Here is a 14,667-nt window from a genome sequence, read left to right on the forward strand (position 1 = left end):
CCACTCAGTGCCTTGTTTCAAGTTCTGGCGCATTAGGACTAAATCGATCATCCTGAACCAGGCTAAATTACATAACTATCGTCCCCATCAGTCGCACTGACTTAGCCCCTTGTAGGCATCCTTTGTTTCAAGTTCAGGGCTCTGGCCCAGAACAGTCTTTGGCCACCTGAGGGCCCGGCTCCTTCAATTCAGCGGCTGACCCGGGGCTGCAGCGAGCTGGGGGGCTGGGGGTGAGAGGCGGAGAGGTGGGGGGAGGATTAAGGCTCCCCTCTGTGGTTGCAGTGAGGCCGATGAGCTTGAACCGATGTCCAGAGAAGGCTTACGGGGAAGGCCGCTTGTTCCAAGCCGGGTCTCCCAAAGGTGCCCTTAAAGCAGGAGCCCGTTTTTTTTTTTTTTTTTGGGGGGGTACGATTAGCTGGGCTTCCTCTCCAGCCTGGAGCTCGAAGGGGCAGAACCAACAGTCCCGGGGCTGAGGACCTTCCTCCAAGCTTGTTTCTGGGGAGCTGCCGGGGCGTGTACGGGTGGGTAGGTGGCTTCCGGACCCTGCCCTTGGCCCTTACTCATCCGCCCCCAGGGCCTGGCCCTTCCACTTGGATTTAAGACTTTTTCCACTCGGACCCCTTTCCAGCCCAGAATTTTCCCATGACCCTGGGATATAAGGACACAAAACATTTACTGATAACAAATGAGAAGTTTATTTTCGAACAATTCTTAGTCTCTATATAATTCGGCGAGAGGAGGGCGCTTGTCTGTTTTTACGGAAAGAAGGAAATCTTGGCAGAACACCAGCTGTCTTTCACCCCCCGCTCACTCTGGACCCGCCCCCACCTTCACTTCTGGGAACCCTTTGGGGATCCCGACCCAGTTTAAGAAGCTGGGAGTTAGACCATGGGAGGGGGACCTGGAAAAGACAAAGTCCCGCCCAAAGCGGCCTCCTCTTGAGCCACCAGCCTCCTGCTTCTGGGGCGGGCGGAGCCTGGACGCCCCCGACCCCAGCAGACAGTCTGGGGAGTCGGAGGGGCAGATGGTCCTTCGCGTAAACTACAAATCCCAGAATGCGCAGAGGCCGCGACGTCCAATCTCGGAAAGCGAGAAGTGCGCGTGCGCAGGAGCCCTCGTTCGCATCACGGGACGAGCATGCGTCGGAAGTACGGAAGATCTGAGACCCAAACAGGGGACGATAACACGCAAGCGAGCACGCGCGCTGACGCAAGAGACGGAGCGATGAAGAATCATAAGTCTTTGAAGGCGCTGAGGCTTCGGCTTGTGGGAGACTGCGCGTGCGCAGTGATTCGACTCGCGCGGGGTGGACCCTAACAATTTAAGCGGTCTCGAAGTGGAATCTGGGATCATGCGCACTGTAGTTCACTTTGAGCCCAGCTGGGACTACCGGTCCCAGAAGTCCTCGGGGCGGCCAATCAAGTTCGCGCATGCGTGGTGACGCATGAGGGAGACAGTTTGTGTGCGCGGCCGCCGCCGATCAAGCTTGGCTGCCTCGCGCCGGGCCCTTTGGGAGGCTGTCCTCCCTCCCCGGCCCTCCCGGAACTCCCACCTTCCTAGCACCCCCCCGCCTCAGGGCCCCCCGTTTCCCCTAACCCCGAGGCCGCAGGTAAGAAACCGAGAAAAGGACAAAACCGATGGTGTGGGGGGGTTTTGGGGAGGGAGGAAGGGAACCTGGAAGGGCGTGACCGGCGTGACCGGAAGGGGTGGGACTAAGCAGGGCGCCTGACGTCGGTCCTTAAAGGGGAGTTTCTGCCCCCTAGGCTTGCCTCTGGTCGGCAGCAAAGTAATCTGCCTTCTTAAAGGCGCCTGTCAGATTCTTAAAGGGCCCAGGAGGGTTCACTGGAGTCGAGGGAAGGGACAGCGGCCAATGGCCGCATTTGTGAAAGGAGACACCGAGGCCTGGCGAGGGGAGCGGAAGTTCCCCTTGTGCCTCAGTTTCCTCCCGGAAGAAGGAGGGCTGAGCGCTGTCTGGGCTCATCTCCTACCTCCGCGCCTTTGCCCGGGCACCAGGGGGCCCTCCCCAGAAGGCTTCCCCCCTTTCCCTGAGCGGCGCGCGTCCCCCCCCCCCCCACCGTGCCCCGGGGCCTGCTGCTGCCCCCCATTCCCGTACTGACACGCGTTCCCCCCCTGCATCCAGCAGGCGCCTAATAACTGCTTCCCGCCTGTCCGCCCCTCGCAGGTGTCATGGTGGGCTCCCACCTAGACATGGCTCCAGCCCCGCCCACCGAGGGGCCCGGGGAGCAGGCGGGGCCCCCCGCGGGCCCCCCGCCGGCGCCTGCCCAGTACGAGTGCGGGGAGTGTGGCAAGTCCTTCAAGTGGTCGTCGCGGCTGCTCCATCACCAGCGCACGCACACGGGCGAGCGGCCCTACAAGTGCCCCGACTGCCCCAAGGCCTTCAAGGGCTCCTCGGCCCTGCTCTACCACCAGCGGGGGCACACGGGCGAGCGGCCCTACCCCTGCCCGGACTGCGGCAAGGCCTTCAAGCGCTCGTCCCTGCTGCAGATCCACCGCAGCGTGCACACGGGCCTGCGCGCCTTCACCTGCGCCCAGTGTGGCCTGGCCTTCAAGTGGAGCTCCCACTACCAGTACCACCTGCGCCAGCACACGGGCGAGCGGCCCTACCCCTGCCCGGACTGCCCCAAGGCCTTCAAGAACTCGTCCAGCCTCCGCCGGCACCGGCACGTGCACACGGGCGAGCGGCCCTACCCCTGCGGCGTCTGCGGCAAGAGCTTCACCCAGAGCACCAACCTGCGGCAGCACCAGCGGGTGCACACGGGCGAGCGCCCCTTCCGCTGCCCGGCGTGCCCCAAGACCTTCACGCACTCCTCCAACCTGCTGCTGCACCAGCGCACCCACGGGCCGGCCGCGGCCACGGCCTCCGCCCACCGCTGCGAGCCCTGCGGGAAGGTCTTCGCCTCCGAAGCCTACCTCCAGCGCCACCTGCAGACACACGCCTCCGAGGCCCCCCCTCCGCCGCCGCCCCCGCCCCCCCCTCCCCCCGTGGTCCCCGAGCTCTTCCTGGCGGCGGCCGAGACCACCGTGGAGCTGGTCTACCGCTGCGGGGGCTGCGAGCTGGCCTTCGCCAGCGAGACCCTCCTCCTGGAGCACCAGCCGTGCCCGGGGCCCGGGGTGGAGGCGGCCGCGGCCCAGCCTGCCCCCTTCACCTGCTCGCCCTGCGGCAAGGCCTTTAAGACGGCCGCCGGCCTGTCTCGGCACCAGCAGAGCCACGGGCCGGCCGCCGCGGCGCCCTCCTACCGCTGCGGCGGCTGCGACCGGGCCTTCCCCCAGCTGGCCAGCCTGCTGGCCCACCAGCGGGCCCACGCCGAGGAGGCGGCGGCCGGGCGCCCGCTGCCGCAGGCCGAGGCGGCCGAGGTCACCTGCCCGCAGGAGGCCCCGGCCCCGGGCCCGGCCCCGGCACCACCGGGCGACCGGCCCTACAAGTGCGCCGAGTGCGGCAAGGCCTTCAAGGGCTCCTCGGGGCTGCGCTATCACATGCGCGACCACACGGGCGAGCGGCCCTACCCCTGCGGGGAGTGCGGCAAGGCCTTCAAGCGCTCGTCCCTGCTGGCCATCCACCAGCGGGTCCACACGGGCCTGCGCGCCTTCACCTGCGCCCAGTGCGGCCTGACCTTCAAGTGGAGCTCCCACTACCAGTACCACCTGCGGCTGCACTCGGGCGAGCGGCCCTACCCCTGCGCCGAGTGTGGCAAGGCCTTCCGCAACACCTCCTGCCTGCGGCGCCACCGGCACGTGCACACGGGCGAGCGGCCGCACTCCTGCGGCGTCTGCGGCAAGAGCTTCGCGCAGACCTCCAACCTGCGGCAGCACCAGCGGGTGCACACGGGCGAGCGGCCCTTCCGCTGCCCGCTCTGCCCCAAGACCTTCACGCACTCCTCCAACCTGCTCCTGCACCAGCGCACCCACTCCGCCGAGAGGCCCTTCGCCTGCACCGTCTGCGGCCGGGGCTTCGTCATGGCCGCCTACCTCCAGCGCCACCTGCGGACGCACGCCCCGGCCCCCCCGGCCGCGGCGCCCCCGGCCGCGGCCCCCGCCGCCACCCAGGACGTCCACGTCGTGCCCCACCTGCAGGCCACCCTATCTCTGGAGGCGGGGCCCGGCCCGGCCAACCCGGCCAACTCACAGACCTTCCTGCTGGTGCAGACGGCCCAGGGGCTCCAGCTCATCCCCAGCAGCGTCCAGCCCCCCAGACCCACGCCGCCTCCGCCCCCACCGGCCCCTCCCAAGGTCATCCTGCTGCCCGCCTCCGGGGCTGGGTCCCAGAAGGGTCCGAAGAACGGTGGGAGGGCAGACCAAGCGCCCGGGATGGTCTGGCTCCCCGGTCCCGGGCCGGTCGGGGGACAGGGAGGTGGGGGCAACGTCGCCGGAGGCGGGGGCCAGAGCCTCATCGTCCTACAGAGCGTGGCCGGCGGAGAGGTGGGGCCGCAGGACACCGGCGGGGTTCGGCTGCAGTCGCTCCGGCCGGCCCAGGAAGTCACCACGGTCCAACTACAGCCCGCCCAGGAAGTCACCACGGTCCAGCTGCAGCCCCTCCAGCCGGCCCAGGAAGTCACCACGGTCCAGCTGCAGCCCCTTCAAACGTCCCAGGAAGTCACCACGGTCCAGCTGCAGCCCCTTCAAACGTCCCAGGAAGTCACCACGGTCCAGCTGCAGCCCCTCCAGCCGGCACAGGAAGTGACCACGGTCCAGCTGCAGCCCCTCCAGCCAGCACAAGAAGTGACCACGGTCCAGCTGCAGCCGCTGCCCCCCACCCCAGATGTCTCCCTGCAGCTCCAGCCAGTGGCCGGCCCACTGGCCAGCCCCGGGGGGTCCGGTGGGCCGGCAGAGGGTCCCAATCTGTTTGTGGTGCAGGGCGGGCCGGGGGACGAGCTGCTGGCTGGCCCCGGGCCCGGGGGAGAAGGGGGCTCGGGCGATGGGGGCGGGGGCGGCGGAGGGGCCGTGGTTCAGGATGTGCACTTCGAGACCCTGCAGACGGCGGAGGGCCTGCAGAGCGTCCTGGTTCTGAGCGGGGCCGATGGCGAGCAGACCCGGCTCTGCGTGCAGGGGGTCGAGACCCTCTCCCCGGGCCTGGCAGAGTCGTCCGCCCCGGGCCCCCAGGGTCAGAAACTTCTCATTATCCGCAGCGCCCCCTCGGCTCCTTCGGACCTGGTGGAGAGCGTGCCGGGCCCTCCCCTCCAGCTGTTGGCCCCTCCACCCAGCCCGGCGCCCGGGGCCGCCCCCGGGCCCAGCCCACAGGTGGTCCAGGTGGTCCCTGGTTCGGGGCCCGGGCCCGCGGGTACGGCTGGCCAGCCGGCTTTGCCTTCCATTCACATAGTGCAGGCCCTGCCGGCCGTGCAGCTGGTGCACACCTTCTGAGCGTCGGCCGGCCTCCGCCTCGGCCTCGGCCGGGGGCCCATGTACCAATAAAGAGAGATCTCCTCCGCCCCTCTCCCCTGGTCGTCTTCATTGGGAGCGGGCACCGGGGCCTGCGCTGGCCAGCCTTCCCCCCGGGACCGCCCGGCTGCGCCCTGCCCTGCCTGGGCCTCCGTTTCCCAGTCTGTAAAATAAATAGTTCAACTCTAAGGCCTGCGGCTCTGTCCTTCCAGGGGGTGGGGGCAGATCACGGCCGGGTGCCCAGGGCACTCCCCCCCTTCCTGGCCAGAGCCAATGAGCTCCCTCGGGGAGTTGCCGAGCAACCCCAATCCCGGGGACGGGAAGGGATGGCGAGGCCGGTGAGTGCTGCATCCCTCTCTGGGCTCGGGGCAACCCCCAACCTGCTCCCTTTCACCCCTCGCCCTGGGACGGGGGGCAAAGGGTTTCTCGGGGCATCCCTGCCCTGCCGGGCTTCTCTCTCAAATGGAGGCTGGGGGCAGGGGGAGGGTAAGTGGATCTCAAAGCACCAGTTTGACTCCAGCGCCAGAGATGGCCTGGGATGGTGATCGGAGATGCTACAGCTTCTCCAGCTGACCGCTCCCTCTTCATCGGGCAGAACCCCCCCCCCACGTCCAGAATGGAATATTCCGTCCGCTCCTAAGTGCCCTCCCCAAGACGAAAGGGGGCGGGGCCCTGAGACGGGCCGGTCCACTCTCGGGTCAGGTGGCAGAGCTGGCTGGCCCCTGCAGGGGCGGGGCGGGTGAGACCAATTCTCGCTGAGGTGGAGGGAACGTGGGCGCCCGGACAATTCCATTGCCGAAGGTGGGGCGAGAGGTCGCCGAGGGAGCTACTATTATCTCCAAGGGGAGGGGGAGGACGATTGAGGAAGGAACCATTGAATCTGCGGGGGGAGGCGCTCCCTCCCGTTCTCCCGCAGGTGGAAGGACCTTCAGCTCCAGGGCCACAGGGGTGATATGGCCCCCGACCACCTGTCCGTGAGGCAGATGCGGGAGGAAGAGAAAGCCCTCGTCGTGGAGCTGCTGAAGGTCTAAGGCATGGGGGGGCGGGAGGAAGAGAAGGGAGGGGGAGGGGAACGGGCTAGGTAGCCCCCCCACCCCAGCCCGAGTCCCGGAGCTGCCCTAAGGCAGACAGTCCCCATGTGTCCCCACCGGGCCGCCCCACAAAGTGACCACGGGCCCAGTGCCTGCTGCAGCCCTTCCCCCCCATGTGGGCTACCCCTGCCCCCAGTTCTCCCAGCCCCTCCCACTAAGCCCACAAACCCTTGCCATATACTGCTCCCCCCGTCCACAGCCCTCCGAGGGGCCCGCCCCGCCCCTCCCCCGCAGTGTGTTGACAGCCCGCCCCCCTCCAGCGCCATTCATTGCTTCCGTCCCCTGGGAGCCAGGCACGGTGCTAGGTCAGGGCTCCGGGACCGGACCAGGCAGGCTCTTGTCCCCACCCCCACCCCCCACGCGCGGCTCTGCCCCGCCCCCAGCTGCCTTCCTTTGCGGCCTAAGAGACGGCTACAAAGTAGCGAAAGCAGCTACAAAGTGACAGGAGGCAGCCAGGCCTGGCGGGGCCGGGGCTAGAGGGAGGGCGGGGCGTCCGGGCGGGAGGAGAGCCTGGGCCCAGGTAAGGAGGCCGGAGCTGGCGGTGCAGTCGGCCTCGGGGCGGGGGAGGCCGTGCCCCATCGGGAAGGGCTTTAACTACCTCCCCCCCCCCAGTCTGTAGAGAGTAGCTGGACACTGGAGCAGGGGGATGACGGTCCTGGGGCCCCAGCGGGGCAGAGTGGAGAGATGTCCACTATCTGAGCGGGACGGAGAAGGCCATTGGGAGGCTTGTGCCCGGGGAGGGCAGGGGAGGGTTTCCGGGCATCCGGGGCCCCCTGGCCTCCGGGGGCAGCCCTGCCTCCCCCTCGGGGACCCACGTGGGGGCTCTTCTGGAGCCGGAATCAGCCTTTGGGCAGCTTTCCTCCCTCCCTGAGCCCATGTCACTGCTCCCCTTCCCTTCTCCAGGCTCAATGGCCCCAGGGGCCTGTCTGGAGGCCTCCACCATTCCTGGGGCCCTGAATCGGGACCTCCTCAGGTCTTCTTACCCGGGTGTTCATGGGGCCAAACAGTAGATCGAGTCTTGTCCAGAGGAGCAGAGCCCGCGGGATTGTCACTTACTCCTTCCTGGCCCCCGCTCTCCCCACAAAGCCCAGATGTGTTTGTTTCGTCCACATCCCCTCCCGCTGAGTTCCATTGAGCTTATGGTTCACTAAGCACCGTGGATCTTTTTCTGACAAACTGCCATCTAACCATGCTGCTCCCCCTCCCCCCATCTTTCTGAAATTACCCCAAAGGAATGACCCTTGGTTCTACTTCTTTATAAGCCCCTTTAAACCCGGGAACCTTTTTGGGAATTCCTTTCCTCCGCCCCCTTTACCCTGGGGTTCCCTCATTTTTTAAAAAATTCCGCCCCCTAAGTCGAGCAAAAAATACCTGGACCCAATCCCTCCGTCCCGGGCTGTTTCCTTTTGCCCCCAAAAAAACCTGTTTTTTTTTTTTAAAGTGGTTCTTAAATCCTCTTTTTTTTGGGGAAAGGGGGGGAAGGGAGAAAGAAAAAGGGGGGGAAAAAGGGTGGGGAAAATTTAAAGGGGGGAAGGAGAAAAGGGTGGGGATAGAGGGAAAAAAATTTTTTTTTTGGGGGGGGGGGGGGGGGGGGGGGGAAAAAGGGTTTGGGGCGGGGAAGAAAAAAAGGGTTTTTGGGAGAAAGAGGGGGAAAAAAAGGGGGGGGGGGAGGGGAAAACAAAAAAAAAAAAACCCCAATCAACAGAAAATTTCTCAAGTTCCTCCGGGTTTTCCAATTTGGGTTTCCCCCTTTTCAAGGGGATCAAAAATTAAATTTCCGTTTGTTGTTGGGAATTCCTTTCTCCTTTTGTTAATTTCTCGTCTTTCCTAAATTTAATCTCAAAATCCCCCATTTTAACCATATCCCTCTTAGGGAAACCTTTGGGTTTCCATCCGAGGGCCCTTTTTATACCAGGGACTTTTTTTTGACTTGGGTCCTTTCTTTGGGTCCAATGGTCTGGTAGAAACCCTGATCAAAAATATCAAAATACTCAAAGTAAAAAGAAGACGATTTTTATATTTCAAACGGGTTTTTATGGTTTTAAAGGGAAAAAGGGAAAAACCCGACCCCCCCTCCCCCCCTTTCCTCCTAAAATATTGGCAAAACCCCTTTATTCCTTTATTTGTTGGAATATAGGTGTCTTTTTATTTGGGGTGCTTAAAAGAAAGAAAGAGTCTGTTCTGCTTCTAAGGTTAATAGTCAATTAAAATAGTCTAAACAGACTTGGTTTTACCTCAGGATTTTCTCAACAAATAGAGATTAGCCAGTTTGTAGACTTCTCCAATATCTCCAGGCCATTAAATACTGAGATCCTTCTCAAGCAGTTAAGTCAAAGTTCGGGAGGTTATCTCCGATATTTCTGCTAGATGAGCAAGTCTTTTGCTCTTCTCCCCAGAGCCTTCATGATTAACAGACCTTTGCTAGTGTTCTGCAGTTATTATTTGGAGAAGTCCTCAGTTTCCCCGTTTCACTCAGGCACCGTGTAATGATTTGGGGGGACATAATTCAAATTCCTTTCCAGAATGGCCACACCCTGTTGGAATCTTTACAAAGTGTTAAGCCACTGGAGTTGATTTGTTCTTAGAAAGAGATATTTTGAGCCAGAACTTGAAACAAGGTACTAAGTGGAACTGATAGAACAATGCTTGTGTTCACACCTTTAGAGAGCTCATAAGTATCTAAGTACTCAATGGAGTTCACACATTTGGGAGAGTTCAGGGTTAGGGTTTTGCACTCTGGGAGATAACCCAGAATCCCTCTCCGTCCAGAAGGCGGAGTTAACCTTTGGGAGATCACATAAATAGAGGGAGCTCTTGGAGCTTGGAAATGGACTGGAGGTACTTACTTGAGGAGTTAGTAGAAACTCTAGGAGCTCGAGAGAGTTTTACTTGGAGTCGGAGAGAGCTCTTGGAACCCACAAGCCCTATCTTCGAGGCAAGAGATTCATTGCATCTTTTACCTTGGTGCTGGCTGGAGGCTGAAGAAAGCAGAGGCAGAAGCCAAGGACAAAGCTGCAAGATCTCTTGGAGCCAGGCAGAGAGATAGGCCTCAACTAACCAGGTTAATTTGGAAGGAGAAATAAACGTTTGCATTTTTTACCGGCTGGCTGTGATAATGGAGTAATTATTTATTTCAACTGAGACTAAGGCTGCCTCCAGAAAACCTTCACAACACCCTGTAATGTTCTTCTCTAAAATATAATGTTTTTTGGGGAGCGGGGTTTGGGGCGGCGTTCAAAGTCCCCAAATCCCGGGTTAAAGTAATACCTTTTAAACTCCTTCCGGGCCCGGCTTTCGGGCCTCTCCTCTTTTCTGCCCCAGTCCTTTGCCTCTCCGCTTCGCTTTTTCTTTGTTCCAAAGGTGAAAGATGGAATGTCTCCCCCCCAGAGAATGGGATTGTTTAGTGGGTCCCCTCCTTTATAGTTTTTAAAGATTGAATCTTGTGGAACTCAATAAGTACTAAGTACATTGGTGAACTAGAGAACTGTTAACCCGACATTGAAATTATTGTTCTACAATTTGGAAAGGGTTTAAAATTTTACAACACCCATTCACCCGGGCCCGGGGCCCCATTTTCCCACCCCTCCAAGCATTTATCATTTTCCTTTTTGGGCTTCTTTGTCAATCTGAAGAGCCTGAAGTGGAAGAGCACAGTTATTTAAATTTGCATTTCTCTGATTAAGAATTATTTGGAACGTTTTTTGCATATGTCTGTTGATATCTTAGATTTCCCTCTTTAGAAAATGACCTCTTCAAATCCTCTGAGGAAAAAGGGGGGGAAAAAAAGAGAAGAGAATCAGCTTTTATATAGCATCTCCTCCGTTCCAGGCACTGTGCTAAGTGCTTCGCAAACATGATTTCACTTGATCTCTATACCTATTTTTTTCTTAGAAATTTGAATCCATTTTCTGTGGGTCATGGATAGCAGATTATGACATGTTCTTGATGAAGCCTTATTAGCTCTTTATAATGCCCATTATTCCCTTTTTGAGGTTCCATCCCTTCAGCGAGCTGTTCTAGAAATGTTTGGGGAATCAATCAAGCTCTTGGCTTATGCTTATATTCTGCTTTCTCCCCTATTTGGAAAATCATTGCATTTGTCTCCTCTGGTCTTACAACTCCTCCCATTTCCACCCCTTTCAGGACTCAAGAATGCAGTTGCCCTGGACTGGATGACTTGAGTTCATCAAGGGCAGCTATTTCCTTATTGCTCTTGAGGCTTAACTCTCTGTCCGTCATGTGTGACCTTTTGTTCCCAAGGCCATTCTCCTTGGTAGAAAAAAAAAAGAGCAGCTCTTCTGTCTGCTGCCAGCTAGCGGTCCTAACCGCTCCCAGCAAAGCTCCCTCCTCCCAATCAAAGCAAAGGAGCCCTTTCTGGTTACCTTAGAGACCCTCCTCAGCCTCCGGCCATTCTGAGCTCTAGCGTTCTTGTACCAGACTCTACCAGTCATTTCTGTCTCCTGGCCTTGTTCGCTTGTCCCGGTACACGTCTTCCCAGAAGTTAGGCTGGGCGGTGAGTTCCCTGTGCACCCAGTGTGTTCTGCAATAAGCCTTATTTTTCTTCCTCACTGGATTGTCCATCCATGTCTTCAGAGCTTCCTTTCTGAGCATCTCCCATCCCTTCTGGGCCGATTTGTCCGGAGCATTTTAGTCCACGGCATCCTAGCCTTCTTTGGAATCATTTTGCCTCTGCTTGTCCGAAATCTAGGCCTTCATTCCTGGCCATACCTAACGTCCTTCGGCTCAGTCATAGGCTTTAGGGGGGATGTTGACTTCGCCCTGGATTTCCACCATTTCTTCTCCAGCTGCTATTACTGAGTAATTCCTCCATCCCCTGTTACTGAGAATAATATTCAGAATAGTGGTTTCCCTCTTGTTCATTCTTCTACCTTTGAAGAGGATGGAATGATCAATAAGGCAAGTCAAGCACTTAGCAGGTCTCCTTTTGGTAAGGGGGGAGAAGGATGGAGGGAGAAAGAGAAGAGGAGAGGAGAGAAGAGAAGAGAGGAGAGAAGAGAAGAGAGGAGAGAGGGAGAAGAGAGGGAGAAAGGGAGAGAGGGAGAGAAAGCTTTAACAGATATCTGAAGGTCTCTCATCACTCCTGTAGCTTGCCTTACATCTGCCTTGTGACCCTTTCCCCAAGGCATTCGTCTGACTTCTGGCCAGATGGTCTCCGGTACTCCCATGGTAACATCCCTCTCTTTTCCTCCTCGACCTTCCCCCAACTATCCTTGCCCGCTCTGGTCTGCACCAGGATATCTTCTCAACATCAGGGTCACCTCCACCTTCAGAAAAAGAAATGGGAGCGCAGAGGCCCACCGCTTCTTCTCTCATACTTCCTCTAGCTAATGACCATTAAGTTTGTTCACGAGAAATGAGGTAAAACAGCCACCCAGTGCTACTCTCTTTGCCACATTCCATTTTTTTCTTTTTCTCTGGCAAATCATTTGGGATGAAGCGACTCGTCCAGGGCCACGTGGCTAGGAAGTGTTAGGTGTCTGAGGCCAGATGTGAACTCGGGACCTCCTAATTTCAGCCCCGGCGCTCTGCCCACTCCAGCCGGCCCTCGCCTGTTTCTTTTGAGGAGTTAAACTCATGTAGTTCTATGCCAGCCGTGACTTGCTTTCATTCCTCAGAGGACAGATCTGTTTCCTTGTACGGTACCTTTATTGCCCTTAGGTCACCCTCTTAGAACTCGGGATCTGAGCGCCGGTTGGAAGAAGAAACAGTCCCGGCCCCGGGTTGGCTCGGGGATCAGGGAGAGTGAGGGGTCCGGGGCGGGAGCGGGGGTGCCTGGGAGGGAGGGGCCGCTTCAGAAGAGGGCCAGAATGGTGGGGAGAGCCAGCTTGGTTATTTAAACAGGCACCGCGCTCAGCTTTTGGTTTACAAGACAAACCCTACCCCCTGTCCTAACAGAGGCAGGGGCAGAGCTGGGGAGGGGGGCAGAGCTGGGGGCCCACCGAGACGGGGGCAGAGCAGGGGAGACGAGTTCTGCCGGCCGGCTCAGCAGTTAGACTTGGCCCCCTGAGGGCCCGCAGTCAGGAAAGAGAGGGAGGCTCGCCTGAGGCCGGCCCGGCCCGATCCGGGAGAGCTGGAGAGGGCGCAGACAGCTGCACAGGCGGAAGGCCCGGGAGCCCTCCCTCCCTCCCTCCCACCCTCCCACCCTCCCTCCCTGTGGCTGCCGCCTCCACTTGCCTCTCTTGACCTCCTCTAGCCCCTCCTCCTCAGCACTACCACCACCCCTCCGCCAGACGGTTCCTGGAAATCCATTGGCTTCCGTTTTCCCTCCCGTGGGGCCCCTCCGGCTCCCTGGCTCTCAGTCCCTCCCTTGGGCTCCCTTCTTGGCCACACCAGCCTCCCCCCCTACGTTGTGCTGACCCCTCCCTCCATTCTACTCACCACCTGCCCTTACCCTCTGGCCTTCCCACATCCTGCTGCTCTTGGGACTCCCTCCTCCATCTCCCCTGCCCAGCAAGATCCCTCCAGACCTTGACTCAGTTTCCCCCAAAACTTTTGTTCTGCCCCTCCCCCTCCCTTCCCCATGGGCCCTTCCACTTCCCCTGCCACGCCCCTTCAGTATTTCTACATTTATTTTCAATTAACCAAAAAATGATTTTCTATCCCTGGAAGCATCCCCCTTCCCCTCAGACCCCACTGAGCCCCTCCCCGGAACCCCCCATCTTCTCCCGTCGCCCCCCCCGGGGATCTTTCAGCCTTCACCAGTCTTTCCCTCTAGTGTCCACACCAGGCTCCCTCGCAAAGTTCCCCACTTTAGAAACTTAGCACAGTGCCTGGCACATAGTAGGGCTTCATTAGAGTGCGGTGAGCGGCTGATCGCCCCCCGACATCCCAGCGAACCATTGGCCTCGGTGACCCCCCCAGTCCCTTTTCGGCAGCTCCCCGCCCTGCCTTCGTGCCCCCCCCCGGGAAGGACTCCCTCTCTTCTTTGTGCCCCTGACCTGTGCCCTTTGTCCTCAGGATGGGGTGAAGGACACAGAGAACCGCGTGGCCCTCCACGCCCTGACTCGGCCTCCCGCCCTCCTGCTCCTGGCCGCCGCCAGCAGCGGCCTCCGCTTTGTCCTGGCCTCCTTTGCCCTGGCCCTGCTTTTGCCCGTCGCCCTGGCCGTGGCTGCCTTGAAGCTGATGGTGCGGATGCGGTGGGGCTCCCTGCCCTCGCCCTGCGGCCCGGGGGGCCCCTGGGTGGCCGTGTGGGGCTCCGACGACGTGTGTGGGGTTCTGGCCCTGAGCCCCGGGGCCGCCGGGGGCAGCCTGGCCGTGGCGCGCCTGGCCGTGGCCCGCTGGCACCGACGACGCGGCGTGGGCACGAAGCTGCTGGCCTTCGCCGAGGCCCGAGCCCGGGCCTGGGCCCGCCAGGAGGGCGGCCCCCGCGCCAGGCTCACCGTGCCCGCCCCGGTGGGGGCCCGAGGGGCCACGGCGCTCCTGGAGGGAAGAGGTTACCAGCCCGAAGGGGGCTGGGGCTGGATGGGCCACACGTTTGTCAGGGAATTCACCAAAGAGTTCTGAGCGCCGCGGTGAGCCCCGGGCCCGGCCGGGGACTGGCGAGGGACTGCTGCCCCTCCCTCTGGGAATGACACTGCCCCCCCCCAGGAACCGTGGGGACTCACCCCTCCCCCTCCACAAGCTGCCCCTTTGGGGGCCTCCACACCCCCAGAGCCTCAGGCCTCCGATGAAGCTGAGCCCTGCCACCGTCCTGGCCTTGTTCTCCCAGAAGTCCCCCCAGAGCCCCGCAGGCCCTTCCCCTCGCCCAGGGCCCTCAGCGACCTCCCCTTTTCGGGGCCCTCCGGTGGGGGCCTGGCGGAGGCCTGTGCTTGGCGGCCCTCCTCCCGCCCCCCCCCCCTTCTGGAGAAGAGTCTGTCTGCCTTGGGTCTCCCCTTCCCTTCTCTCCCCTCACATCTGTTTTTATGCCCATTGTTAATAAACTCCGAGGCCGCCGCCGCCTCCCTCCCCCTGATGCCTTTTCCAGATCTTCCAGCCCCTCTCCAAGGCGTCTGGGCCTGGATCCACGGGGGAAGTGGGGGAGGGGAGGCGGGGAGGAGGGAGTCTGAGGCTCGGCCCCTGGCGCCCCTGGCCGGGCCCGGGATGAGCTCAGGCCCCGGGGCCCTCCCTGCCAACCTTGATGATTCACGCTCCCCATTAGCACATTTTTTCCGCCCCACATCTG

The 14,667-nt window shown here is 60.6% G+C and overlaps 2 protein-coding genes across 3 annotated transcripts; both read left to right on the forward strand.

Annotated features, from left to right (window-relative positions):
* The first annotated feature begins 1,060 nt into the window (after positions 1-1,060).
* ZNF628 (zinc finger protein 628) lies at positions 1,061-5,467 on the forward strand. Its single transcript, XM_031963520.1, has 2 exons — positions 1,061-1,609; positions 2,183-5,467. The coding sequence occupies exon 2, from the start codon at positions 2,188-2,190 to the stop codon at positions 5,374-5,376; it is 3,189 nt and encodes a 1,062-aa protein (XP_031819380.1). The 5' UTR covers positions 1,061-1,609; positions 2,183-2,187; the 3' UTR covers positions 5,377-5,467.
* A 136-nt stretch (positions 5,468-5,603) lies between these two features.
* Positions 5,604-14,457, forward strand: NAT14 (N-acetyltransferase 14 (putative)). Of its 2 annotated transcripts, none has more exons than XM_031963521.1 (3): positions 5,604-5,732; positions 6,311-6,419; positions 13,464-14,457. In XM_031963521.1, exons 1-3 carry the CDS (start codon positions 5,668-5,670, stop codon positions 14,007-14,009), a joined length of 720 nt encoding a protein of 239 aa, XP_031819381.1. In that variant the 5' UTR covers positions 5,604-5,667; the 3' UTR covers positions 14,010-14,457. The 2 variants fall into 2 exon arrangements, with proteins under 2 accessions (XP_031819381.1, XP_031819382.1); XM_031963522.1 differs by lacking the exon at positions 5,604-5,732 and adding an exon at positions 6,023-6,195.
* The last annotated feature ends 210 nt before the right edge of the window (positions 14,458-14,667 follow it).

This window comes from Sarcophilus harrisii, chromosome 3 (assembly GCF_902635505.1).
Source record: "Sarcophilus harrisii chromosome 3, mSarHar1.11, whole genome shotgun sequence".
NCBI lineage: Eukaryota > Metazoa > Chordata > Mammalia > Dasyuromorphia > Dasyuridae > Sarcophilus > Sarcophilus harrisii.